This window comes from Corythoichthys intestinalis, chromosome 13, assembly GCF_030265065.1.
Source record: "Corythoichthys intestinalis isolate RoL2023-P3 chromosome 13, ASM3026506v1, whole genome shotgun sequence".
NCBI lineage: Eukaryota > Metazoa > Chordata > Actinopteri > Syngnathiformes > Syngnathidae > Corythoichthys > Corythoichthys intestinalis.
The window spans coordinates 8,182,882-8,210,351 of NC_080407.1; the positions used below are offsets into that span (position 1 = coordinate 8,182,882).

The 27,470-nt window shown below is 39.1% G+C and overlaps 1 protein-coding gene across 1 annotated transcript; it reads right to left on the reverse strand.

Moving 5' to 3' along the window:
• Window positions 1–124: 124 nt before the first annotated feature.
• nampt1 (nicotinamide phosphoribosyltransferase 1) lies at window positions 125–26,441 on the reverse strand. The gene is made up of 11 exons (XM_057854957.1): window positions 26,123–26,441; window positions 18,900–19,056; window positions 15,818–15,921; window positions 15,625–15,753; window positions 14,881–15,039; window positions 9,188–9,324; window positions 8,525–8,750; window positions 8,347–8,466; window positions 3,396–3,536; window positions 3,199–3,333; window positions 125–1,840 (listed from the first exon to the last, which is right to left on the reverse strand). Exons 1-11 carry the CDS (start codon window positions 26,174–26,176, stop codon window positions 1,739–1,741), a joined length of 1,464 nt encoding a protein of 487 aa, XP_057710940.1. The 5' UTR covers window positions 26,177–26,441; the 3' UTR covers window positions 125–1,738.
• Between the last annotated feature and the right edge of the window lie 1,029 nt (window positions 26,442–27,470).

Genomic DNA, 27,470 nt, shown 5'->3' on the forward strand with positions numbered 1-27,470 from the left:
TTCAGTTAAAAATTACTTCAACTAAACCTAGAAAATCAAAACTTGTTTCACACTGGGCACTGGACAACAACAACAAAAGGTAGGCCTACAATTAAACAATCATAAAAAAAAGAATCAAACCTCATCAAACTGACAAGTGGCTTGTTTAATTGTGTTGTTGACAAATATAGCAATGTGGGTCAGTTTAAACGTGTCTGTGATAACCTGGGACGATCGACATACAGTATACACACACGAGGAAGTCAACAAGGAAAAGAATTCACAAATACTTGATCATCCGTAAAACACTTACGTTCCAACAGTCAAGCAGATTTGGATATCTGTGTTGGTACAAAAAAGGTGTTCCTAACAAAAATAACATCTAGTGTGGTGGTCTCTCGGACTCGCCTCCACATCCCCACTGTCTGCTTTCAGTCAAAACAGTTGTATGTACAGGTTGAGAAAGGCAGTTTCTGGCCACGCAGTTTGTAAATAAGGTTCTTTGCTGCAAAATACAAAATAATATTCATTTGAGGTAAGAACAGAGCAGTGAACACGACATTATGTATTCAAAAACACAGTTGGACAAAACACTGGGAGATTTTTTTTAAAACAGCAGTTGCAAAATAATAAAGGGAGATATTCAATTTTAAAAAATGTTAAATGTTTGGTCTGTATCAATGCATAAAAGGTGGTGGTGCAGTTTTATCAGAGTTGGTGACAAGTGGGTGGGTGACAATGATGGACAAGTGATGCCATAATAACACGTGGAGAGAATTCAATAGAATTTTGCGCTAACCAGAAAAAAAATGACAAAGGACAAGGACTGCATTTTTGGTACAATTTCCTACTATATTAGCCTTGATTGTTCAATTACCATGCTAAACGTATGGAAACCTCATCGAGCTGTGATGTCACCATCTCATAACGACAATATTCTCAAACTGGCTCATCCGAGGAGACGCACCACGTTAAGGCAGTGATACCGACGGAAACTGTCCTGTAGCTTCCCCTTCACAATAAATACCTTACTAGCGGGGGGGATAAAACATGAATTAGAATTTGCATAAAGGATGTCAGACACTCACAAAGTCTCTGAAGCGACACTTAACACATGTTCTTCAATCCACTTCGGTCCAGTGAAGACCTTTTGTGCCATTTTTGGACAGGACATCAATGCTTGGTCATTCTGAGAGCTTTTCCTCCACTTTGAAAACCTCAACGCCGCTGCTCTTAACTTCAGAACACTTAACAGGCGTGTACAAAATATCAGCGATGATGGCAATTTTAAAATCTGGTTGTAAAACATTCAGGCAGCACTTTCAAAGATTTTGGCCTTTTTCTTGATGGAAGAAAAGCGTGGTTCTGTTGAAACATTTTTTTTTTTTAAATACCATGAATCTTCACATATAAGACAAAGTCAGGTAGAGTACGGAGGGCGCGCTTGTCGTCCTGTTCGTTCACGTTTCTTCATAACTATGTGAGCGAGCTCCGTGGAGTTCCTGTGTTTTTTGTTTTTAAGGAAGTCACAGTTTTAAGGGAGCTCAGGGTGGGATATATCATCAGTGCACAAGGCCTCTATTATTTTTAGGGTGTGATGAGAGAGGCCAAAGGGGGGTGGGTTAACTCATCGACTGACGACGGTAGATGTCCAGTCCATTTGAACTGGAAAGGCTGCCTTCCCAGTTCAAATGGATTGGACGTCTATCGCCGTCAATGGCAGCCAGCGGGTTAACGAACGGCAGACTGTTGTCAGCAGCTAGTCGAGCTCACTCTCCTTGAGCTTGGCATTGTCTCTGACCTGGTCGAACGTGTACGTCTGCACAATCTTGCCGTTCTGGAAGACCGTGTGCAACAGGTCCTGTTTGGACAGAAGATGAAGAATACGTAAAGAAACTAGGGCTGTCAAACGATTAAAATTTTTAATTGAGTTAATCACAGCTTAAAAATTAATTAATCGTAATTAATCGCTATTCAAACCATCTATAAAATATGCCATATTTTTCTGTAAATTATTGTTGAAATGGAAAGATAAGACAAGACGGATATATACATTCAACATACTGTACATAAGTACTGTATTTGTTTATTATAACAATAAATCAACAAGATGGCATTAACATTAACATTCTGTTAAAGCGATCCATGGATAGAAAGACTTTTAGTTCTTAAAAGATATATGTTCGTATAAGTTGTAGAAATTTTATATTAAAACCCCTCTTAATGTTTTCGTTATAATAAAATTTGTACAATTTTCAATCAAAAAATAAACTAGTAGCTCGCCATTGTTGATGTTAATAATTACACAATTTTCATGGTGCTGAACCCATAAAATCAGTCGCACCCAAGCACCAGCAGAGGGCGACAAAACTCCAAAAAACACAAGTAACAAGTGCGTATGAGCCTGAGCTGTCATTTTAATCTGTTTGAGCGGGGCATGTGCGTTAATTGTGTCAAATATTTTAACTTGATTAATTAAAAAAATTAGGGGTGTCAAACGATTAAAATTTTTAATCGAGTTAATTACAGTTAAAAAAATTAATTAATCGTAATTAATCGCAATTCAAACCATCTATAAAATATGCCATATTTTTCTGTAAATTATTGTTGGAATGGAAAGATAAGACACAAGATGGATATATACATTCAACATAAGGTACATAAGTAGTGTATTTCTTTTTTATAACATTAAATCAACAAGATGGCATTATCATTATTAACATTCTGTTAAAGCGATCCATGATAGAAAGACTTGTAGTTCTTAAAAGATAAATTTTAGTACAAGTTATAGAAATTTTATATTAAAACCCCTCTTCATGTTTTCGTTTTAATAAAATTTGTAAAATTTTCAATCAAAAAATAAACTAGTAGCCCGCCATTGTTGATGTCAATAATTACTTACACAATGCTCATGGGTGCTGAAGCCAATAAAATGAGTCGTACCCAAGCGCCAGTAGAGGGCGGCAAAACTCCGAAAAACACAACAAGTACACCTTTCACTTTGCTGTCCTTTTAATCTGTTTGAGCGGGGCATTTGTGCGTTAATTGCGTCAAATATTTTAACGGGATTAATTTTAAAAATTAATTACCGCTCGTTAACGCGATAATTTGGACAGCCCTAAAAAAATTAATTACCGCCCATTAACGCGATAATTTTGACAGCCCTAAAAGAAACTTTTGGATCGGAGTTCATGTGTGCCCCAAGTGATCTTCACTTACCACTCCGTACTCCTCCAGATCGCCTTTGCCCTCCTCCAGGGTGACAAACTCTCCGTTTTGAGTCCGGTGCAGAGACAGGCGTCCCTTTTTTGACCTCTTGTTCGGGTCCGCCACGGGGTCCTTGAAGACGTTCACCTGAAACCCTTTACACTTAAACAAAGTTTCTCTAAAGTAGAAATAGGCGAGCTTTTCCTCACCCCGAGTCCGTTGGTAACCACGTAGCTACATTTGAAGGAGCAGTTGAGGAGATCTCTGGTAAGTTTCTGCAGAAGAGCCCCTCCAGAACCAAAGGAAACATTCTCAATAGACCACCGGTGCTCCTTCATTCCCTCCACGATCTTTAAAGTGCATGTGACACGAAAAAGCATGTTTATTTCATAATACACGCGGTATTTTATGCTCCTGAATGATATGGACCGCTTGGATGTGTGTGGAAGCGATCGCTATATTTATATAGTTTTTTCAATCCCGCGCCATGAAATTGAGTGACTTCCGACTTCGGTCTTGCATTGAGGAGGAGGGCGCTGTGACGTGTACGGATGAAGGCGTCCTCTTCACTATACAGCCGTACTGTTGTGTATGAGGACTAAGGATTCAGCTGATTTTGCGGATTAATACGTTTATTTTTCGCATCACGCCAGCCAAAACGCCTGCAGAAAAATCTTGCTGTATGAGGGAGAGGTGTGTGCGCCTTTTTGGAGTTTCAAAAGGTTCCCATTCACGGTGGATATTGGCCAAAACAAGCCCTACTACTGTGGGACCATTGGACTTACGAGGAAGTGAGTAAACATTGTGTTTTGTATTATGTCAAATACTGGGATCATTTTAATATGTAGGTGGCTTGCATTTTGTGGCTGACATGCATGCGGGGCGGCTATTTTTCGGCACAACACCGGCGGTTTGTCGCACATCCACCTGCCGGGAGAGCACGATATTCGGCTTATTGTGCTCATGTCCCCGGTGTTCTGTCAAATTTTCCAACCGATCAGAAATTGCAACTTTGAGTTAAAAATGGCCGCGAATACAGCGATTACAAAGTAAACACTACAAACTTTCTTTAAATTAAGGACTACTTAAGTTTGATCATTGATAGGCATGTAAAAAGCTCTCCTCATGCACATTAGCTGCACCTTTGCTGCACAACTGCAGCCGCCCTCCTCCGGGGAACGAGCTGCAAATTGCTCTCCGGCGAAGACAATCGACAACTAAGTCGTCATGTCAAAACATCCGAGCTAGTTATTTGTGATTTTCCGCTTCGAAGACTTTGAAACATCACTCGGTTCGGGTTAGCATGTCGGCTAGCTGTCACGCCTCTTGGTTTGTTTACATTCTCCGAAGCCGGGGAAGGGAAATGACATATGTCCGATTTAGGTGTCATAAAATATCATTCGGCAGGTGTGACAGTAAAGGTGGAGTCGACAGTTTTGACCATTATGGAGTAATTTTGCCATGTCGTCCTGAGTAAGTGCATTTTTATTATTTCATATTCCATTTAGCACAACACTGTTATTTGTCATGACCATGCCATTTATTTGGCAATTGGGGAAAATACAGTGATACCTCAGCTCACGAACATAATTGGTTCCCAGAAAGTGTGTGTAAGGCGAAAAGTTCGTCTTCCGGAACATTTATTTCCCATAAGAAACCATTAAAATGAGAATAATCCGTTCCCAGGTCCCCATAAAACATAATTTTCTACTAAATAAGCCTTAAAACTACACAAAAATATACCTTATTTTATGTATAATAAATGTGCTATTGTATTATAATTAAAGAAATAAACTGTAGTGTAGAATAAAGTCGTTTTATTTACCTTTGTGATGGTAGTTGATGGCTTGATGGAATGGAGTGGGAGGAGGAGGGAGGGAGGGAGTTACTGTTTGGAAGGAGAGTGTTACCGGCAAAGTGCGCAGTTAGCGTAGACTCCAGCGCTGTGTCCCACACATGCTTTTGGTTCTTAATAAAAGTGCCCACAAAAAGCCTCTGGGTGTTTGTATGCACGCCGCCACCTTTCTGGAGAGGAAATCGGGCGAACCGAAGACAAGCGACGACAACGAGCCAACGTGACTCGCCGGTCCACTTCTCACTACGGTGGGAAGCTGAAAGCACCGCCAATTACCAGTCGAGGGCGAATTGGTAACACGAGTCACCTTCCATAATGACTGTAGGTAACTCTTTTTCGGTCCCATAATAGCAAAAGTACACTCAATATGGTCCAAAATGTCTATCAAACACAAACCACGTCCGCACTCAACGAAAGGGAGGGGACGAACTGGGACGCCGTGGGCGTGCGTCAGCTGGCGCTGTTCGACTGCGTGGTTTCGTTCGTCCACCGAAAACTACTTCGTCAGCAGAGACTATATGCTCGCGAATTTAATGTTCTTGAGGCGAAAAGTTCGTGAGCTTAAGCGTTCGTGAGCTGAGGTATCACTGTACTTGGATAAAAAGAATATCCTGTAAAAATATTGACGTAAAGAGACAGAAACCATGACATTTTGCAGCTCTCTTCGTCGCGTTTTCCTCGTTGTGAATAGTTCCCCCTCGACGGGCTGACTGGTCCTTCTCAAGCCATTTATTTAGCTATTGGGGAAAAATACTCGGATAAAAATAATATCCTGTAAAAATATTGGCGTAGAGAGACTGAAACAATAACATTTTGCGGCTCTCTTCGTCGCATTTTCCTCGTTCTGCATAATTCCCCCTCAATGGGCTGAATAGTAAAACCGATGAGCCCAGTCTCCCGCTGACGTCATCCACCTGTTAGGGACGCTAGAGCCCTATAATGGTAGGCGGGCTAACCGGCAGATTAAAAGACTAATTTCTAGTCATCTGCGCTTTGCTAAATTGTTGTATATAGTCGAATCGTCTAGAAATATGATTCTAATTCACATAATAATGCTATTTAAGACTTTTTTTCTCCTGTCGTGTGCTCTTTAAGGATCAAAACAGATGAAAAAAGTATTTCCAGCGTTGACAGTGAAAATGTACAATATTGGCCCGAATATAAGACGGTACTAATTATTAGAATTTTATCAAATTGTTGTATATAGTCGAATTGTCTAGAAATATGATTCTAATTCACATAATAATGCTATTTAAGACTTTTTTTCTCCTGTCGTGTGCTCTTAGGGGATCAAAACAGATGAAAAAAGTATTTCCAGCGTTGACAGTGAAAATGTACTATATTGGCCCGAATATAAGACGTACTAATTATTAGACGACCCCCTCTTTTTCAAAACTCAAGTTTGAAAAAAAACTTTTTGAACACCAAATTAATTTTTATACAGAAAATAATTACAGTACATCCGAAACAAATGATTACAACAATATATTTGAGAGAAAAAGCATGTTATTTTGCCTCATTCCAATCTTAATATCTGAACATTTAAATATGTAAACTGAGGCTGTCAAAATTATCGCGTTAACGGGCGGTAATTTTTTAAATTAACCCTTTAATGCCAGCAATAGGAAGCAATTATCAGAGAATCCCCAAATTTGAAAAATAAGGTCCGAATGAAACCTTTTTTTCAAATTTGTAAAAAGAAAAGTCAAAATGAATATGTGTAATAAGCGCTCAGATATCTATAACCCTTGGTAAATCCTGTTTTTTTTTTTTTCTCATGAAACCTGCAGATACATGTGTTGACTTGCATCCATCATTTTTTTTTTTCAAAAAGAAATTTTAAAATTCTGAATTAGTCTCAAAATCATGAAATTTTAGGTGTATCAAATGTGATACATTTGGCAATATAGGGTTAATCACGTTAAAATATTTGACCCAATTAACACACATGCCCCGCTCAAACAGATTAAAATGACAGCAGTGTAATGTCCGCTTGTTACTTTTTTTTTGGTGTTTGGCGCCCTCTGCTGGCGCTTCGGCCCAAATGATTTTATAGGTTTCAGCACAATGAGTGAGCATGGTGTAATTATTGACATAAACAATGGCGAGCTACTAGTTTATTTTTTTGATTGAAAAAAAAAAAAAAAAATGAATAAAACGAAAACATTAAGAAGGTTTTAATATAACATTTGTATAACTTGTACTAACATTTATCTTTTAAGAACAAGAACTACAAGTCTTTCTATCCATGGATCGCTTTAAGACAATGTTAATAATGTTAATGCCATCTTCTTGATTTATTGTTATAATAAACAAATACAGTACTTATGTACCATATGTTGAATGTATATATCCGTGTTGTGTCTTATCTTTCCATTCCAACAATAATTTACAGAAAAATATGGCATATTTTATAGATGGTTTGAATTGCGATTAATTACGATTAATTAATTTTTAAGTAGTAATTAACTCGATTAAAAATTTTAATTGTTTGACAGCCCTAATGTAAACTAAAGTGCAATCACATTCGTAAATGAATGGTTTATTTACATTTCAAAAACCAGAAGCCAATCTATTGTGATAAAACAACAAAATTGCAATAACTGCATTAACCATTAAAGTGAAGTCTAACTGTAACTATAGTCTTGAAACAAATCTGAATAAGGAAAAACATTGCAATAAAATAATGCAAACTGGTTAAACTTGAGTGTAGCCGAGATCTTTCATGACAGAACATCGCTTCAATGATATCTGGCGCCATCTAGCGTCGTGAATGGGGAGAGTAGCTGAGATCTGTCATGACAGAACATCGCTTCAATGATATCTGGCGCCATCTAGCGTCGTGAATGGGTATAATTAGGGTTGGGCATCGAGAAACGATGGGAACCGGTTCTAACCCTCCGATGCCCCCGGAATCGTTCAAATTTTTAAATTTCGATTCCTTGTTTCGATGCCCTGACCGCTGAGCGGAAAAATATTGCTCGAGTTCAAAGACTGATATTTATATACAAGTTAATTAGCCATGTAAGAAGTTCATTTAATTAAAAAAATCGTAGAGAAGTTAAGACTTTAATATAAACTATGCAATTTATTTTTACCCTGCATTTTTTTTTACCCTGCCTCCTGAAAGAATTGTAATCGAGAATCGTCTGGAACCGGAATCGCTACATTTCAAACAATGCCGAAACGTAGGTATAATGTCTAGACTGCGAATATAAGACGACCACCTCTTTTTAAGTTTTATTTCAATGCAAAAAAACACCGTCTTATATTCGGGCCAATTTGGTAATAACCAATGTTTGTACCTCCTGGAGAGTGTTAATGTCTACTCCGTCTCCTTGGATAACTCGGATGTAAGGAGGCAGCACCTTGAATCCTTTAGAGTTCTCCTCTGGTGGGAACTTCTTGCCCAGGATCTCCAAAACCTGCCGCGAGTTCCTCCGTGAACCTCAAAACATGACGAGAAATGAAAAAATGTGGTACCTTTAAAACCGTATCCAAAGGGTTGCCCGAATCCGGTCGCACGACGAGGGGCGCGTCGGCGCTACGCGACTCGATCAGCCCGCGCAGATCCTCGCCCCAGATCTTCTCGCAGGCGTTGTAGATGTCGTAGCTGTCGCTGACAATAGAGACGGGCACGCTGGGGAACTGCTTGACGATGTGTTCGAAGGCGTCCTTCTCGTGATCCTTGCCCCATGCCGTGATGGTGCTGGAGCGACAAAAACAAGTTATTATGCGTGAAGCGTCGCATTCCTAAAAACACCTCAACCCTGATCATTCTTTACAGCGCTAAGGTAAACAGTGTATGTATGTCATTCAGTCCCAGTTACTATGGCAACGATGCACTGGTGTAGGAATGAAGGATGAACTGATGCAGCAGTAACTGCCCTGATAGTGTGGAGGGAGTCTGTGAGTGAGTGTGTGACGTTAATGGCCCTGTGCCATAAAACAACAGCGTGTGTACACGGTGCGACAGCCAATCACATTCTTCCCCCCTCCAGCCAATCACGGCACAGGAGCCAAACGAGCCCCTTGACACACAACAGATGTCTCTGGGTGGACTATGGTGGAAAAATTCCACTTAACACAGCGCCTCTTTGCTATATTTGCTAATGTATGAATCTTTTGACATTCATTAGTGTGTACCTGTGTTCTGCAGCAGGGACCGAAAAGCCCGGAACTGGGTCTTTAGTGCCATAATATTTCTTGATCACGCCGATACCAGCAACTGTGTCTGTGCCCTTAAAGTTGACCAAGTGAGCTGAGGCGCCGATGCCCGCAGTCTGTAAAAAAATAAATAAATAAAATAAAATTACTTATAAAAATATACATTTATAGGGTTTTGCAAAAAAAATCTACAGTAGTATGAAAAACTATCTAAACCTTTTGGAATTTCCCACATTTCTGCATAAAATCACCATCAAATGTGATCTGATCTTTGTCAAAATCACACAAATGAAAAAACTGTCTGCTTTAACTAAAATAGAGCTGTCCCAACTAGTCGACGTTGTCGACGTCATCGATGACATAAATGCGTCGACGGGCAAAACATACCGTCGACGTGTAATGACGGGTTAAAAAAATTACATGGCTACCGGCACCCCCAAGGAGGCTGCTGTTATTATCAATGTGATCGCGATTGTCAAATTGAGCGGAGAGAAAAAGAGGGCAAGCGAGAGAGAGGGAGGGAACGAGATCGGTGAGAGTTGGAAAAGTGCGCGGGCAGCGCGGAGTTCAGTGGCTGCATCCCCCACGTTTTTGTTTTGGTCGATAAAAGTATCCATAAAAAGCCATCCGACGCCTCTCGGTGTTTTTACGCACGCCGCCGCCTTCCTGAGGAGGAAATCGGACGAACCGACGACAACGAGTCAAGTGAATCTCCTCACTCAACGAGCAGTTTTAAACACCGCCAATTACCAAGAAGGGCAGAATTGGTGAAAGCGGCATAAAGCCAAAAAAGAGCTTCAGACTAGGCACAGCCTGAAATTATTTCAAGGAAAGTATGGAGGGTGCCACTGTGTGTACTCTTTCCTAAGCTGAGCTCGCATACCACGGTAGCACGTCGGCTATAAATGAACACTTGAAGCGCCGTTACCCCGTAGTATATCGGAAGACAACAAAAATCAACAAGCTAGCGGATTGTGAGTCCATACAACTTTCTGACGATTTTTTTTTTTTTTCAAATTGAAGTTGCCTTTATGTGCGTCGTATCAACGCGCATTTTTATTTAATAAAAAAAATATATATATATATATATATATTAGGGCTGTCAAAATTATCGCGTTAACGGGCGTTAATTTTTTAAATTAATCACGTTAAAATATTTGACGCAATTAACGCACTAGGCCCGCTCAGACAGATTTAAATGTCAGTACAGTGAAAGGCCAACTTGTTAATTGTGTTTTATGGAGTTTTTCCGCCCTCTGCTGGCGCTTGGGTGTGACTTGCATGTTATGTGGCGTAATGTCGCCCTCTGCTGGCGATTCAGTGCAGCTGATTATTTGGGTTTCGGCGCGCTTTTCTGACGTGATTATTTGTCGACGCGAACTCACTCTAATAGACAGTGCTATTCAGACCAGCTAACGTCCGCATCCAGTATTCAGTGGCAGTTCTCATAGCCCAATCACACTGTTTGTGTCTAATACATGCATCGCTTGTGAGTTATATTCCTCCTTTGTTTATATTCATGAGCATTAGATAGTTATTGATGATGTGTATTTGAATTTGTTCACATATATGGTGAAATGCAGTTACTTTGTTCGATGCTTGTGAGCTAATTGGCTAGTGCTACTGCTCAAATGGACACGTGTGTGTGTGTACATTTTATGTTATTTTGTGATTTATGCAAGTTATTGACACATTGCCTTGTTATTTTCAGTTTTACAAAAATACAAGAAACGTGCTCCTGTCAAAAAGAGATGACTTCAGTAAAGCCCATGCAATTTTGCCACACCGTCTGATTTCTTTTTGGAACTTATGTTCGCTATCTGTCAATTTGTGTACTCACACACATTGAGGACAGAATAGGGATACTAGTTTATTTTTTGATTGAAAATTTTACAAATTTTATTAAAACGAAAACATTAAGAGGCGTTTTAATATAACATTTCTATAACTTCTACTAATATTCATCTTTTAAGAACTACAAGTCTTTCTATCCATGGATCACTTTAACAGAATGTTAATAATGTTAATGCCATCTTGTTGATTTATTGTTATAATAGACAAATACAGTCCTTATGTACCGTATGTTGAATGTATATATCCATCTTGTCTTATCTTTCCATTCCAACAATAATTTACAGAAAAATATGGCATATTTTATAGATGGTTTGAATTGCGATTAATTGCGATTAATTACGATTAATTAATTTTTAAGCTGTAATTAACTCGATTAAAAATTTTAATCGTTTGACAGCCCTAATATATATATATATATATATATAATGTAATTAAATAATATTTTATTAATATTGGGGGAATATATTCCCCCACTTGGAAAAAAAATATATATATATATATAAATATATATATATATATATAGCCTGTATATACATAATATAATAAAAATATATATGGAAACACAGCAATGGCCTGCTGACTGTAATCCATGACTGCATTAATGTTAGTTACTTGATATTATAAAGTATTATCGTGTTATTGTGTATATACATATAGCAGTATAACATAAAATTAATACTATATATTTAATTTTTGTTACTATGACTATGTTTGCCTTTCATTCAAAATAATTGTGGTAATATTTCAACGTGCCCTCCGCTTTATCTATTTTCAGGTTTTTCCCCTCCCCAAAAAATGCAGAATGCACACCAGAAAGAGCATCTGAACTTACACAAAGTATTCTGAAAATGATTGTCCGGGACATTGCAATTCATTTTAATATTTAGAACAATATAGACAATGACATACCGCAAAAAGAGTAAAAATTGTTTTGACTCCTGTTAAAAAGGTGAAATCACAGGGTTTCCGTTTACATTTTTTGCAACAGTTAATGCCAGCAGCATTTGACCTCATTATTTGTGATTTATTATTGATATGTTATTTATTTATACGTTAATAAAGAATTTATAGGTGTTTCAAAATGGTTTGGTGAATTAATAAGCTTAAACAAAAATTTCATTATTAAATTAGTTTGAAAAAATATATATATATTAGATTAGTCGACTAATCGTAAAAATAGTCGGCTGACTAATCGGGAGGAAATTAGTCATTTGGGACAGCCCTAAACTAAAACCACCCAAACATTTATAGATTTCCATATTTTAATGAGGAAAGTATGCAAACAATGGCAGAAGGGGGAAAAATAAGTAAGGGAACATCACATTTAATATTTTGTGGACCCACTTTGGCAGCAATAACTGGTTGAATAACAACCAGACGCTTCCTGTAGCAGCAGATCAGTTTGGCACATCGATCAGGACTAATCTTGGCCCATTGTTCTCTACAAAACTGCTGTTGTTCAGTCAGATTCCTGAAATGTCTGGCATGAATCGCCGTCTGTAGGTCATGCCAAAGCATCTCAATAGGGTTCAAGTCTGGACTTTGACTTGGCCACTCCAGAATGTGTATTTTGTTCGTCTGAAACCATTCTGAAGTTGATTTACTTCTGTGTTTTGGATCATTGTCTTGTTGCAGCATTCATCCTCTTATTAGCTTAGACGGCCTCAGGTTTTCCTGCAAAACATCCTGATAAACATTTGAATTTATTGTTTCATTATTGATTGCAAGTTGTCCAGGCCCGGAGGCAGCAAAACAGCTCCAAATCATGATGCTCCCTCCACCACGGTGGGGATAAGGTGTTGATGTTGGTGAGCTGGTCCATTTTTCCTCCACACATGACGTTGTTACTCCCAAACAAATCAACTTTGGTTTCATTAGTTCACAAAATATTTTGCCAAAACTCCTGTGGCATGTAAAAATGCCTTTTTGCAAACATTAAACGAGTGTTGTTGTTTTTCAGACAGCATTGGCTTCCTCCATGGAGTCCTCTCATGAACACCATAGTTTTACCAATGCTTGATGTGGCACAGAGATATTGGACTGTGGCAGTGATTTCTGTAAGTCTTTAGCAGAAACTATAGGGTTCTTTTTTACCTATCTGAGTATTCTGCGCTGAAATTTTGGCATAATCTTTAGTGGACGGCCACTCCTTGGGAGAGAAGCAATAGTGCCTAAATTTTTCGATTTGTAGACAACTTCGTTTGATGAACATCCAGACTTTTGAGATGGTTGTGTATCCTTTCCGAGCTTTATACAAATCAACAATCCTTGATCGCAGGTCTTCAGACAGCTCTTTTGATCAAGCCATGATGCACATCAGACAATGCTTCATCATCATCAAGACATTTCTTACCAGGTGTGTGTTTTATAGTGGGTAGGACAGCTTTAAACCGCTCATCAGTGATTGGGCACAAACCTGGCTTAAGATGTTTGTTAAAAGTTGGTTTCAATTGCTCTTTAAGTCTCCTTAGGCCAGGGGTGCCCAAACCTTTTCCTATGAGGGCCACATTACTTTTCCCTTCTCTGATGAGGGGCCAGTTTGTAACAGAAGAAGTGTGATGATTGCAGAAGTGCCTAAACGTAAAACTCTATTGTTTTTGAGAAAGCCACAATCAAATAACCCTTTCTGGATTCTTCATGGAACCAAAGTAAATAAAATAATAATATATAATATAATTAGGGCTGTCAAAATTATCGCGTTAACGGGCGGTAATTAATTTTTTCAATTAATCACGTTAAAATATTTGTCGCAATTAACGTACATGCCCCGCTCAGACAGATTTAAATGACAGTACAGTGAAATGCCCACTTGTTAATTGTGTTTTATGGAGTTTTGCCACCCAATGCTGGTGCCTGGGTGCAACTGATTTTATAGGCTTCAGCACCCATGAGCATTGTGTAAGTAATTATTGACATTAACAATGGCGGGCTACTAGTTTATTTTTTGATTGAAAATTTTACAAATTTTATTATAACGAAAACATTAAGAGGTGTTTTAATATAACATTTCTATAACTTGTACTGACATTTATCTTTTAAGAACTACAAGTCTTTCTATCCATGGATCGCTTTAACAGAATGTTAATAATGTTAATGCCATCTTGTTGATTTATTGTTTTAATAAACAAATACAGCCCTTATGTACCGTATGTTGAATGTATATATATCCATCTTGTGTTATCTTTCCATTCCAACAATAATTTACAGAAAAATATGGCATATTTTATAGATGGTTTGAACTGCGATTAATTGCGATTCATTAATTTTTAAGCTGTAATTAACTCTATTAAAAATTTTAATCGTTTGACAGCCCTAAATATAATATAATATAATATAATATAATATAATATAATATAATAAAAAATAATAATAACACTATTAACTAAATAGTTAATAACCAAATAACCCTCTCTGGGTTCTTCACAGAAAAAAAGCCAGGAAATAAATAACACTATTGGGAAAAAAAAATAAAATAAAATAAAAAAAATAAAAATGCTCTCTGGTATTGTTCAGGGGGGCGGACCACATGTGGAGATGGGCCGCACCCGGCCCGCAGGCCGTAGTTTGGGGACCACTTCCTTAGGCAGAGGGTTCACTTACATATTTCCCCCTCTTCTGTCGTTGTTTGCATGCTATCTTCATTAAAATATAAAAACCTATAAATGTTTGGATGGTTTTAGTTGAAGCAGACACTGTATTTTCATCTGTGTGATTTTGACAAAGATCACGTTTCAAGGTGATTTTATGCAGAAATGTGAGAAATTCTAAAAGATTCAGATACCTTTTCATACCACAGTATGAAGAAATTCATTTCATACCTCTTGCGAGGACACTCCCCGGTATCCAAAGTCGTGCAGTTTGTACTCTAGCCCCTCCAAGTTTCCGGATGTGTCCAGAAGATACCTGGCCAGGATTTTCTTCTGCTCCCTGGAATTGGTCGCTACGGTAATGGGGTACCAAATCTGCACTAGGATGGTCTGCCAGGAAAAAAATATTTGTGGAATTTTAACTCCAAAAAACACATTCCTTGATGTTCTCTAACTCTTCCAGCGTGAAAACAAGTGGCTTAACTCACAAAACGTGACGCACGCAATGTGACTATGCGGTGAAGGTCGCCTCGCTTCTGTGTCGTCACCCAAGGCTAAGCTATTATCCCTGTGCGGGAGGTTGTTTTGAATAGTTGGCCTTTGTTGGTCTGTCAGAGGGATTACGCAAAAAAAGTTGCACGCTCCTGTGGCTTCGTGAGAATTCAGGCAAGGTCGTAGTGCAATATTCACGTAGTGACCTTGACTAATGTCTAATGAAAACAGTGGTCATTGCGGTATCAGTAAAGGAGGTGTGTACAGTATGGCTGCTGTCATAAAATGAGGGCAGAGTGCGCGCTCCTTTGCCACGAGGGCAACAAAGCAGAATGCTGCATCTAATTATATCATCTCGTCCGTGAGTGCTGATGCATGTCTTTATACCAGCAGAATGGGTGCGCATGTGTGCTAGACTTGGGTAACAGACATCTCTGTTTCTAAATGGACTGGTAATGGTAAATAATAAGTTAAAAGATTTACCTCTACCCAATTGGTGAGCCAGTAGCATTCAGGATCGGTGCTCTCCACGGTGAACAAAACGTTGCCACGGGGAATCACGCTTCCCTCCGGCACTGCCTTGATTTCTATAGGCAGGTGTCCGTTGTATTTCTGGAAAACAGCATACCTGTAATTCTCTCCAAGGTTCTGAGACATCCAATGTTGCGTTTCTCACCTCCAAAATGTACGTCCAACCCTTCTCGTTAAAAACATCGTCCTGGAAGTGTTCCCGGTAGACCTCCTTGGCCTCTTGGATCTTCTCCAGAGTGACTACTTTGCCTGGACACAAGAGGGATGTAAAACGGCAAAAATTAAAAGAATAAGCCCAAGGGACTGGAATGCTACTTTACTGTCTGGAGTTTTTATCCAATTAGATGTGTCCCATGGGCAATGACAGGGCTCCTTTGTCCTGTTAACTTCTACAGTGGGCCAATAAGTATTTAGTCAACCACCAATCGTGCAAGTTCTCCTACTTGAAAGATTAGAGAGGCCTGTAATTGTCAACATGGGTAAACCTCAACCATGAGAGACATAATGTGGGGAAAAAAAAAAAAAAAACAGAAAATCATATTGTTTAATTTTTAAAGAATTTATTTCCAAATTAGAGAGGAAAATAAGCATTTGGTCACCTACAAACAAGCAAGATTTCTGGCTGTCAAAGAGGTCTAACTTCTTCTAACGAGGCTCCACTCGTTACCTGAATTAATGGCACCTGTTTTAACTCATTATCGGTATAAAAGACACCTGTCCACAACCTCAATCAGTCACACTCCAAACTCCACTATGGCATAGACCAAAGAGCTGTCGAAGACACCAGACTAGTGCTGCAACGATTAATCGATTAACTCGAGTATTAGATTAGAAAAAAATATTCAAATTAATTATTCGTTTAATTAAAGTGGCGTTGTAATGGTTTATTTTGAAAGCGTTTGCATTTAGTTTTATTGATTAGGGTGGATACACTGCCCTCTGGTCTGTCTCATTTCACCTGGCTGAATCCAACTGCTCCCTGTTAAGACCAACGTAAACCAAGTTTTTGTTTGAGCTAAGGTTTTTTTTAATGCATTCGTAATTTATAGGTATATTTAGCTGTTTTTTGTTGGAATAAGTTTCTGAACCATTTGTTAAGAACATTATTAAAAAAAAAATTTTTTTTTTTTTTAAACGGTAGCATTTTATAGCATTTAAGCTAGCGGACTTTTGCTATGTAAGTTAGCCAACTGTTCTTTTGTCGTACATAGATCCTCACTTTAAAAAAAAAATATATATACACTGTTTGAAGCTCAGCTCATAATTTTTTAATTTTTCATGTTCCTTATCCGATTACTCGATTATTCGAACTGACTAGTTCATCGATTACTCGACTATTAAAATAATCGATAGCTGCAGCCCTACACCAGACACAAAATTGTAGATCTACACCTGGCTGGGAAGACTGAATCTGCGCCCAGCCTGAATCTGCAATAGGTAAAACGCTTGGTGTAAAGAAATCTACTGTGGGAGCAATTATTAGACAATGGAAGACATAAAAGACCTAGTGAATGACCTACAGAGAGCTGGGACCACAGTAACAAAGGCTACTATTAGTAACACAATGCGCCGCCAGGGACTCAAATCCTGCACTGCCAGACGTGTCCCCCTGCTGAAACCAGGACACATCCAGGCCCGTCTGCGGTTCGCTAGAGAGCATATGGAAGATCCAGAAGAGGACTGGGAGAATGTTTTATGGTCAGATGAAACAAAAATGGAAAATAAGTATTTGGACACCTACAAACAAGTAAGACTTCTGGCTGTCAAAGAGGTTTAACTTCTTTGAACGAGGTCTAATGAGGTTTAACCAGGTCTATCGAGGCTCCACTTGTTACCTGTATTAATGGCACCTGTTTTAATTCATTACCGGTATAAAAGACACCTGTCCACAATCTCAGTCAGTCACACTCCAAACTCCACTATGGCCAAGACCAAACAGCTGTCGAAGGACACCAGAGACAAAATTTTAGACCTACACCAGGCTGGGAAGTACACGTCCAGGCCCGTCTGCCGTTCGCTAGAGAGCATTTGGATGGTCCAGAAGAGGACTGGGAGAATGTGTTATGGTCAAATGAAACCAAAATACAACTTTTTGGTAGAAACACAGGTTCTCATGTTTGGGGGAGAAAGAATACTGAATTGCATCCAAAGAACACCATACCCACTGTGAAGCAAGGGGGTGGAAACATCATGCTTTGGGGCTGTTTTTCTGCAAAGGGACCAGGACGACTGATCTGTGTAAAGGAAAGAATGAATGGGGCCATGTATCGAGAGATTTTGAGTGAAAATCTCCTTCCATCACCAAGGGCATTGAAGATGAGAGGTGGCTGGGTCTTTCAGCATGACAATGATCCCAAACACACCGCCAGGGCAACAAAGTAGTGGCTTCGTGAGAAGCATTTCAAGGTCCTGGAGTGGCCTAGGCAGTCTCCAGATCTCAACCCCATCTGTGGAGGGAGTTGAAAGTCCGTGTAGCCCAAAGACAGCCCCAAAACATCACTGCTCTAGAGGAGATCTGCATGGAGGAATGGGCCAAAATACCAGCAACAGTGTGTGAAAAGCTTGTGAAGACTTACGGAAGACATTTGGCCTCCGTTTCTGTTTTTTTTTTTCCCCCACATTCTGTCTCTCATGGTTGAGGTTTACCCATGTTGACAATTACAGGCCTCTCTAATATTTTCAAGTGGGAGAACTTGCACAATTAGTGGGTGACTAAATACTTATCTGCCTCACCGTACATAGTCTGTATTTCTAGCTTTAACTTCCAAAAAAATTGACGTAATCTAGAATTTACAGAGGAGCAGGTCATTATAAAGAACAATGGTTAAATTTCTCTTTAATTTTCTTGTGATGTGATTGAATTTCTGTGTCCTCAAAAACACTTTGAATGCAGGATCATGGATGGGAATTGAAAGGTTAATTATTGAGCCTGCTTGGAAGGAAGGGGGTGGCGGTGGTTGTTTGCGGGGAGGCTGGTCGCCTCTCATTGGCCGAGAGAGCAGCTGTGCTTTTGTGTCCTTCGCACTCCCCCGCGGCACCTCTGGCGCCAAACCATGAAATCCTCTTAAGAGGCCGTGGACTCAACTGTTTTCTTAAGTGGTGAAAACTAGAACCATGCGCTTCTTGCTTGATGTATTTAAACTCATTTATAAATAATTCAGAAGAAAGATATTTAGTTCTTGAGGCTCAAGTATGGCGAATAACAAAGAGATTGAATCAAAACCCACCTTTGAGGTATTTGTGGAGGATGTACTGCAGGCCGTAGAAGACCGTTTTGTCGTATTTGACTTTTCTGCTTTTGGTGGGATCCGTCCTCTTCTCGCGACACTCAAAGTAGGAATATACTTTACTCGTGTTTGGGGGGTACTGCTTGTAATGCGTTACCTGCACGTACACAAACGTAACAGAAGAGAGTTGCTGCAAAGACTCACGGTCAACAAAGATTATTAACCAAACTTCATATGACCCTTCACCCACACCACAAATCTACAGTCCCTGACAAAAGTCTTATCCATTTTGTAGAAACAATTGATAATAACCTGACTTTTAATTATTCAATTGGTTTCAGAAATGGGTCATATGAATGCTAAGACACTCCCAAATGATGTTGAATGTACAAAAATATATTTGTTTCACTGAAAAAAAAAAATATCATTGAATGAAGACATAAAGGTCCAATTTTAGCAAGACAAAAGTTTTGTCGCCTACAGAAAGTAGTGTGATAATTGAACAAAAAATGTACTTCAAATACAAAATTATGTTACATAACATAAGCGAATTAAGTAGTGGTGCTGTGAGATCCAAATTTAATATTTTGTATGACTTCCATGGGCTTGAAGGACTGCATCCATGCGGTTCGGCAAGGATTCATGCAATTTATTGATGAAGTCCTCAGGAACATCAAAGAAAGCAGTCTTGCATGCCTCCCAGAGTTATCAACATTCTTGGGTTTCGTCTTCCATGCTTCCTCTTTAGTCCTGTTCATGTCTGGCGACTGGGCCGGCCAGTCCTGGAGGATCTTGATGTTCTTTGCCTTGAGGAACGTTGAGGTAGAGATTGAAGTATGCGATGGAGCACCATCCTGCTGCAGAATTTGTCCCTTTTTATGGTTAGGAATGTAAGAGGCAGCTAAGATTTGTTGATATTTCAGACTATTTATGTTGCCTTCCACCCTGCAGATCTCTCGCACACCCCCAGACCATGATTTTGCAACCACCAAACTTCACTGTTTTGTGGAAAACGGTGGATTTTTCAGATGAATCTTCCATTGAATTACACCACAGTCGCCGAAAATATTGCAGAAGACTTACTGGAGCCCGCATGGATCAGAGATTCACGCAGAAAACAGTGAAGTCTGGTGGTGGCAAAATCATGGTTTGGGGTTACATCCAGTATGGGGGTGTGCGAGAGATCTGCAGTATGCGATGGAGCACCATCCTGCTGCAGAATTTGTCCCTTTTTATGGTTAGGAATGTAAGAGGAAGCTAAGATTTGTTGATATTTCAGACTATTTATGTGGCCTTCCACCCTGCAGATCTCTCGCACAACCCCATACTGGATGTAACCCCAGACCATTATTTTGCCACCACCAAACTTGACTGTTTTCTGAGTGAATATCGGATCCAAGCAGCCTCCGGTCGGTCTCCTGCAATATTTGCGGCAACTGTGGTGTAATTCAATGAAAGATTAATCCGAAAAATCCACCTTTTGCCACAAAACAGTGACGTTTGGTGGTGGCAAAATCATGGTCTGGGGTTACATACAGTATGGGGGTGTGCGAAAGATCTGCAGGGCGGAAGGCAACATAAATAGTCCGAAATATCAACAAATCTTAGCTGCCTCTTACATTCCTTACCATAAAAAGGGACAAATTCTGCAGCAGAATGGTGCTCCATCGCATACTTCAATCTCTACCTCAAAGTTCCTCAAGGCAAATGATGGAGAAAATATTATGTGACCCGAAGTGAATTAGCACATTATGCCTTATGACGAATTCAATCCAGGTCAAAGGGTGGAATGATAGGGGGAAAATATTACATTATGCCTTTGTGATGTATGATTGCTTCTGTGACATAGATTGTAACAACATCTATTGTTTTTCACCTTGTTCCCATAAATAGGAGACGCACTTGAGTAGGGAATCTCACAAGATAACTTGTTTTGCACCATAGTACGTGCCTGAGTTCCATAGCTCGGAGAGAATCTCACGAGATAACTTGTTTTGCACCCATAATATTTACATCTGTTGCAGCACAGCTCATTTGTCCCACGTGAAAAGTCCTTTTTCAAGGGGGCTGAACCAAAAGTAGCTGTAATGTTTGTCATTGGATGGGGCCGCGCCGCTCGGAGGCGGAAGTTGGCCTCTCCGCCTCCGAGGGGTGCGTCCTTACAAAAGCGGACGTTTCCGGGCGACCCGTGAAGTCCGCTGGTGGATAAAGCGTACGGATCGCCCAGCTTTGTCCTTCTGCCGCTTTACTGGAGTGTTAATGGCTTCCCACTCATTTTGTCACGGTAAGCGATTTTCATTGTTAAGGGGACAACTAGTTGTGCTGTAACGGTAACGCGGGGATTCTGGGATTGACAAACTCAAATCTAGCGTCACGTTACCATTGTTTTTGCTTGTTTTTGATACTTGTTGCTTGCACTTGTGGGATTGTAATGAATAAATCTCATTTATTCTGCATTTTCTAATCAATAAACATTGTCTATTTTGCAAAAGTGTGCCTGTTACTGATTCACCGCGAACCTGGAAATTTCGGAAAACAGCAAAGAAGATCAAGATCCTCCAGGACTGGCCAGCCCAATCACCAGACATGAACAGGATGAAAGAGGAAGCATGGAAGACGAAACCCAAGAATGTTGATGAACGCTGGGAGGCATGCAAAACTGCTTTCTTTGATGTTCCTGATGACTTCATCAATAAATTGTATGAATCTTTGCCGAACCGCATGGGTGCAGTCCTTCAAGCCCATGGAAGTCATACAAAATATTTAATTTGGATCTCACAGCACCACTACTTAATTTGCTTACGTAGCATATTTTTGTATTTGAAGTACATTTTTTGTTCAATTTTCACACTACTTTCTGTGGGCGACAAAACTTTTTTCTTGCCAAAATTTGAACTTTATGTCTTCATAAAATGAGAAATCTTTTTTCACATTCAACCAGGGCTGCAGCTATCGATTATTTTAGTAGTCGATTAATCGATGAACTAGTTAGTTCGAGTAATGGAGTAATCGGAAAAGGAACATGAAAAATTAAAATACCTGAGCTGGGCCTCAAACGGTATAAAAAAGTTAAAAAATGAGGATCTATGTACAACAAAAGAACAATTAGCTAAATTACATAGCAAAAGTCCGCTAGCTTAAATGCTATAAAATGCTAACTTTTTTTTTTTTTTTACAATGTTCTTAACAAATGGTTCAGATACATATTCCCACAAAAAAAACTAAATATACCTATAAATTACAAATGCATTGTAAAAAAAACATTAGCTCAAACAAAAAAATAGCTTATGTTGGTCTTAACAGATGGATTCAGCCATGTGAAATGGGGCAGACTACAGAGCAGTGTATCCACCCAAATCAATAAAACTAAATGCAAACACTTTCAAAATAAACCATTACAACGCCACTTTAATTAAACAAATATTCGAAGCAGCCAACTTTAATTCGAATCTTTTTTTATCATCGAATACTCGAGTTAATCGACGAATAGTTGCAGCACTACATTCAACATCATTTGGGAGGGTCTTAGCTTTCATATGAGCTGTTTCTGAAACCAATAGAATAATGAAAAGTCAGATTATTAGCAATTGTTTCTACAAAAATGGATAAGCGACAAGGCTTTTGTCAGGGGCTGTATTAAAGTGTGCATTATCTTCAAATTGCACAATTGGGAGCAAACAGAACCTATTCATTGTTGCAAAATACAGACTGGGGTGTATTGTATTATCCATTTATGAATAGAAAAAATACACGCAATCACACACTCACTGATGGAATGTGACTTTTTTTTTTGCAAAATTATTACTACAATGTCCCAGGTCAGACATGTCCGCGTGTAGTTCCTTAAACAACATATACCATTGCATTATAAGAATAAATTTGAAAGAAGAAAAAAACACAGTGTCTGCATTGGTCATACATTAAAATCTTGAACTTTTGTTCCATACTGAAATAAAGACATCTAAATGCAGCCGCTATGAGAGTGAAAAGAAAAATTGCACTTCTAAATCTGTCAAATATGAACTAGTGTTCTTGGAATTTGATTTCAAAACAAGAAAAACAGAGTAAAACATGGTGTTGGCCTTTGGTCACACAAGAATAACTTGTTTTATGTTTCACTCAATGTTCAAACCAAGGGGCTAAACCGAAGTTGAGATGGGTGGGAAAGAAAGAGGTAAAGATAAATGTCAATGACCAACTCAGTTTATTTGACCCCTGTCCGTGTCCTTTCAAAGACTAAAATAGAGTCAAGACATTCACTGCAGGACGTGTAGCTGCCCACGCATGCACACAAGCTCAAACTCCACCACTGTCCGGCTTTATCTTGGGCTATTCCAAACTCTAATGCTCACTGACTTAAAATGTAGCTCTCTGAAGGTAATGTGATCTGGCCAAACTAGATAAAAATAATGTGATTACCGGTAAGTTTACTTCAGGGCTTGTCCAGGCTGTACTGGAAATTGTGTGTTGAAAATGAGCTGCAGCAAGTAAAGCAGGCCTTTACCTAAATGTTGTAACCACCCCCCATTACTACACTTGTCACTGTGCATGTTGCCAAACAATAGGTGGGAGGCTCCTATTCGTGAACAGAGGAGAAACACAGTTTCTCACTTAACCTGAATCTTGATCAGTGTCAGAATCTTTCTGAGACGCTAATAGCAAGTGGGTAGGTTTGGTCTCAACATTGATAGGGACGATACAACAGCATCACCTGCATATGCATTTTTTGCTGGGGACGGGACATTCATAAGACCACACAGATTGGGTGAACGGGGGGTCAGTGCTACATTTCTCACGAATATGGACCTAATTAATTGATAGGGTAAATGATCAATGCGAAATGTGTATTGACTTATACTAACTTTCATGTTTATTGGTTCAGGTGATACACCGTTCAATTCAAACCTTTGTTTTTAAAAACTACTAAAGAAACATTTTGGAAACTTTCAGAATAAATGTCTGGATTTTATTAGTAAATTAAATTGAAATATTTGACCATAATTTAACTTCCATAGTATCCAGCAGATTTAGCTACATTTCTAACAGTTTAATTAACATTAACAGTATAAAACACATACAGGAGGACACCTCTCTAAGCAGCTCCCTACTCGAGTTTTGCAGATTAGAAAGTTCACACAGTTTAATGTAGTGCTGCAACGATTAATCGATTAACTCGAGTATTCGATTAGAAAAAATATTTGAATTAAATTTTGTTACTTCGAGTATTCGTTTAATTAAAGTGGCATTGTAATGGTTAATTTTGAAAGCATTTGCATGTAGTTTTATTGATTAGGGTGGATACACTGCCCTCTGGTCAGCCTCTTTTCACATGGATGAATCCAACTGCTCCCTGTTAAGACCAATGTAAGCTAAGTTTTTGTCTGAGCTAATGTTTTTTAATGCATTCATAATTTAGTTTATAGGTATATTTAGCCGTTTTTTAGCTGGAATATGTGTCCTAGCATTTTATAGCATCTAAGCTAACGGATTTTTTTTAATGCAAGTTAGCCAATTGTTCTTTTGTTGTGCATAGATCCTCATTTAGAAAAAAAAAAAATCATACAGTTTGAGGCTCAGCTCAGGTATTTTAATTTTTCATGTTCCTTATCCGATTACTTGATTATTTGAACTAGTCTATCGATTAATCGACTACTAAAATATTCGGTAGCTGTAGCCCTAGTTTAATGTTATGCTAACTCTGAGGTCTCAGGTCCGACTTATAGTAGCAAAATTAGTGGCGTGTTCCCCACCTATGCAACATTGACGTTTTTTGACATTACTTACAGTGGCTGCTGCTGGCCAAAAAAAATCTAATATCTGTCCTCTGCGGAGGAGGCGGCATGTCGTCGACATGTAATTCTGTCGGGGCTGTGTGAGTGTGCGTGTGTGTGGTGGTGGTAGTGGGGGTGGGGGGGGTGTCAAGTCATCAGCCAATGAAACGTGAGTTTGATGGGGAAAAAATGGACCGGCATATTCAGCAAGTGAAAAGGGGTAAATGTAAGTCTGAACATCATGAAAATATTTCACTTAATAATGTTAGGGTCAATTCTATTCTGACAACATATAGGAAGACATTCTAAATTATAATTGAACTCATTATTTAATGCAAATAAGTTGCTTAAAAGTTGGTGGGGACAATTTGAGCATCCTGAAAAGTTGGTAGTGTTACGTCCCTATGCAAACCTACGCCCTCGGCTAATAGTTATATTCAGTATCAAATGAAGAAATGCGAGATGTGTTCATCAAAACGTACAGATACCATTCATTTTTTTGCAGAAGACCATGAACGTCATTTGAACTGACTGACATAGCCGTCAACGGAAGGGACTCATATGAACCAACACTGACCCTAGCGCTAACATTAAATCTGCACTTAAAATAACTTGTCAATGGGACCCAATTGGGATGTTAGTTGGTTGATGTTTATTTAGCGAATAATGTCGTCAAAAGACTCCAAAAGGTCCATAAAAAATAATATATTAAAGAAAATATACAAAATATTCACCAATAACAGCTGGAGAATGCATCACGTGACTACAGTACATGGCAACAAGGCTGACAACCGTCTCAGCGATAACCTTTTTTTTTTGGCATACCTAATTCGTTTTTTGGAGGGGAGGGTGTACTTAATTTAGATGACAGTCTTATAAAAATTCAAGTTAAAAAAAAAAACCCTACAATATTTCAGTTTCGTGACGCTACTTGGCTGCCAGACAGCGCAGCTGAAGCGAAGGTCATTAACATTTAAACTTTTCGCTTCTCCCTCAACTTTAAATGATCTCTTGCACTCTAAATTGAATTAAACTGTAATAATAACACTTTGCGAGTGAGATTTTTCGCACGGAGAAACCGAACGCGGGTACTTGATAGCTCAATGCTAACCAATGTTAGCTTCTTAATATCCATTCCCCCCATTGGTTTGCACGTAAATTAGCAGGTTAGCTCATACGGCTAGTAGGCGAAACGGATAGGGGAACAAGCCGAGTCTCGATAGGTGCTTCTAGGGATGAATTTAGCAAGCTGACAAGGGGGGATGCTTTGTTCCAGTCTCATCTCTGCATCCTCCGGTAGACTCGGCCTGGTGTCGACCACCTTAGTGCGGTGGCCTTGGGACTGATGGTGGAGCCACCTTGACGAAATGCGTTTCCATCCATAAACCCCAAACCCTCCCACCTTCGCCCCTCATCATCATCATCATCATTATCATCCCGCCTGAGGGGTACCTTGTAGGAATCGGTTGCAAGCAGGATGTTGAAGTCGGCGTCCCTGTGCTCCATCTTTGCCCCCCTCTTCAGTTCTGAGTCAGTCGCAGCTGTCAGTGTTGCGCCGTGCCTCTGCCGGGGACTCCTGGCTGGCTGATAACCTAGCTGGGCAAAAGAGGGGAGGTGGTGGAGGAGGAGGAGAACCGAGAACAAGGCGGGGGAAGGGAGCGGGTGGTCGCTCGCAAAAAAATTCCGAAATCGCTCGGCTCCACTCGGTTATGCCCGGCACGTCACGACGCGGGGCAACCAGAAAGCGTCTCATCGCCAAAGCTTGCACATTGAGGAAAGATCATTTCCTCGGTAGGGACATAACACTACCAATTTTTCAGGGTGCTCAAATTGTCCCCACCTACTTTCAAACAACCTTATTTGCATTATATAAAGAGCTCAGTTACAGTGCCATCCATAATTATTGGCACCCCTGAAAAAGATGTGTTTTTTAGCTTCTAATATTTTTTTTAATTCAAATAATATGGGACCTTAATGGAAAAAAAAGAAGAAAAATCCAACCTTCAATACAAGTGCATTCATTCAGTGGGGAAAAAAATCCCACATAAAGAAAAATTATTTGACATCAAATAATGTGTGTCACAATTATTAGTATGGAGATAAAATAGTGCCAAAAGAAGTGAGGTTGTAAAATGAAAATTATCCCTGTAAAATGACCAATTTTAACTAAAAAAACACTTGTATTTCCAAATTTGGCGTTGTAAAATAAACATGAAAAAAACTCGAAGGAATAAATTGTTCTACATGTTGTTTTTTTCTGTTTGCAAGTATTTTTTTTTTTTTGTTCAACAGGTGTTTTTTCTTTACTACGGGTTAAAAATTACCAATTACAAGTGCACAAGTTTTGTCACATTCTTGTCGAGTTTTATGAGCCAAAAAAGAAACTCGTAACCTAGTTTTAAAATAAAAAAAATACCTGTTTGGAAAGACTTTGGATGACTCATCATGACCACAGTATATAGTATTTCATAGTTTTTCGCGGTTAATAGGGACCAGAACCCGCCGCGATAAGTGAAAAACCGCGAAATAGCACATACCCCCCCCACCCCATTTTTTTTGTGTGTGTGTGCTCAATGTATCTATTCAGATCTAGCACTGGAAAGAGATACATATAAGACATGTTTTTTCTCACTTTTTTTCCCCCTAAAGTATGATTTTTAAAAATATGTATATACAGTGGGGAGAACAAGTATTTGATACACTGCCAATGGGAAAACCCATTGGCAGTGTATCAAATACTTGTTCTCCCCACTATGTGTATATATATATATATATATAAATGCATTTTAAGCACTCCAAA